The 2,284-nt window shown below is 34.1% G+C and overlaps 1 protein-coding gene across 1 annotated transcript; it reads left to right on the top strand.

The window, feature by feature from the left end:
* Positions 1–939: 939 nt before the first annotated feature.
* Positions 940–2,248, top strand: LOC104624495 (uncharacterized protein C5orf34 homolog; the record flags this gene model as incomplete). Its single annotated transcript, XM_010291880.1, is given in 3 exon segments — positions 940–1,141; positions 1,230–1,383; positions 2,147–2,248. Coding segments are annotated over 3 exon segments (458 nt in total), but the record flags the coding sequence as incomplete, so codon positions are not given.
* Positions 2,249–2,284: the final 36 nt, after the last annotated feature.

Genomic DNA, 2,284 nt, shown 5'->3' with positions numbered 1-2,284 from the left:
TTAGGAGGTTTATTCCTGATTTCGGTGACAGATGCAGTGCTTGTTTGGAGTAATTTGTTGAGAATCACCTGCTTCAGTTTTGTAGAAGGTGTAGCACAAGGGCATATGCCATGAAAATGTTTTTTTGTTTGTTTTGAACAAAAGTGCTAATTGAAGCAGCAGTCTGTACTTGAATATCACTGCAGTAAGATGAGGCTATTCTTTTGAGACTTTCCAAATGTTGTACTGTAAAAGCCTAAAATCTTTATTATATTTTAAATTCCTCTTCAGAAATATGCTCTATCCACATCCCAGCAATAGATGTGCAACTTAATCTTTGGTGCTGGGGATTAATTAAGTTTACCCACATAGCTGCAAAACGTTTTCAATAAATTTCTGTTTTGGTAAAAACACATAAATACATGTTACATGCCATTTTTACAGGCTTATTTTAATTTTATAAATAAAGAGAAGATTTCGGAGCATGTGGCATTTTAACGTACACAATTTTAACATGGACTTTCCATAAACTCTACTGATAATTGATATGATCAAGATAATTTAGTCTTTCTCTTCAATGTTTCTTAAGAAACAGTTGGAAACAGAAATATCTACTGTCTGTGGGCAGCTGTGCCTGGTCAGTTGGCCATGTATCTTACTAGTTTATGAACGGATATTAAATGACAACCTTATTGCTAGATAGAACCCTGTTAGAAGAGGAGGAGGTGGATATGAAGGTTAGATATTTGCTTCCTCTTGAGTTCATGTATGCAAATAAATAGAGAGTAAAGTGTCTTGTCATATATCACCTTGCAGAAGGACCAAATTAATTTAAATGTAAATCCTCCATTGTAATTTCTGGCAAGCATGTTGTTTTTATCTTGCAACACATTCCTATCCTTTTTCTTGTATTAGATTCTTTTCAGTGATGTCTTAGAAGTTAGATGGCCTGACCCTGCTATGGCTGATCTGACAAGATGTATAGACAATGGCAGCGTGAAGATCTCATCAATAGATGGTTATGCTCACCTTTACCTGTCAGAATTGCAGCAAGAATTTACAATAGAGTTCTTATGAAAAGTCAGCCAGTTATCTGCAGCATTCTCACATTCTTCTCAAAATAACAGCAACTATCAAACTGGAGATCAGTATGGAAAATCAAGTAAAAATTCTGTTCCAGAAATGTCTTCAAAACAAACAAGAATAGAGAATAAGAAGAATGAACATGGTTGTGCTGAAGGTAAATACAGGGAACCAACCAAACCAAAAGACCAAAGAAAGAGAGAGAGATGGAGTCCCTTTGTTTTACATAAATTGTTCCTCTGAATACATCTGGGTTACACAGCGTTGGTCTGTTTCCTCCTGCCCAGAAGAATGGAAATACCCTTTGTCATTGGCATTAGTGCACTATAACTGACATACTATTAAGAATGTAATGAAGATGTGAGAATAACAACCATATATCTATAGACTTTAATAGACCCTGAAACACATGAAACATTTTCTCATTTGCCTACAGCTTTACCACTCAGCTGCAGAGCTCCATATTTACACAGGTAATTTAAACTGTTTACTACTTAATTGTTAACATATGTTTTACAATTCTGCAATTGTGAACTTCAACCTCTAGCAAAATAACTGAATTCTAGCTATAAGAAATAAAAAAATTACTATCATGTTCTTTTTTATTAGGAACTTCTTGAAACGTGAAATTCGTTAAACCAACATTCTGTATCCTACAGTAATGGAAAAATAGTAATTAGTCCAGAGAAAAATAAATTTTATTTTCTGACATGCTGTATAAATATATAAATGAAAAGGAAAATGCTGAAAGAGAACACGGGTTTGTGTTTGTTTTTGAGAAGATAATACTTCTGAGGTGGGCCGGTCACATATATTCTCTGTCAGCACCACTAAAAATAATCAAAAAACCTATGCAGGTTTGACAAAATAAATTTGGTAAATAATGTGGATAACTAAGGAATCAGAGGACAATGAAAATATGTGGCTTCTTTTCCTTTGAATACATGTGCATACATCTGTTCTTGGTATAGAAATATATTTCCATTTAGGATACGGAAATTATCAGCAAAAAGAAAAAAAACCACAACAAAACCAAAACAACACACCTTCGAACTTACTGAAGCTTTTATTGTATTTAATACAGGTGGAGTTTCTGTGACTTCTTTCTACAGAAGAATCAAGATACTGAAAAGTATTCGTGCCCTCAGCTGATTCAAATTGTATGGAGCCAGGGTGTGTTTTATAGGTTTGAAGAAGATCACAGAATCACAGAATCACTAAG

Source organism: Phaethon lepturus, unplaced genomic scaffold (genome assembly GCF_000687285.1).
Source record: "Phaethon lepturus isolate BGI_N335 unplaced genomic scaffold, ASM68728v1 scaffold29477, whole genome shotgun sequence".
NCBI lineage: Eukaryota > Metazoa > Chordata > Aves > Phaethontiformes > Phaethontidae > Phaethon > Phaethon lepturus.
The sequence above is the reverse complement of the archived record's forward strand: the minus strand, read 5'-3'. Positions and strand labels throughout refer to the sequence as shown.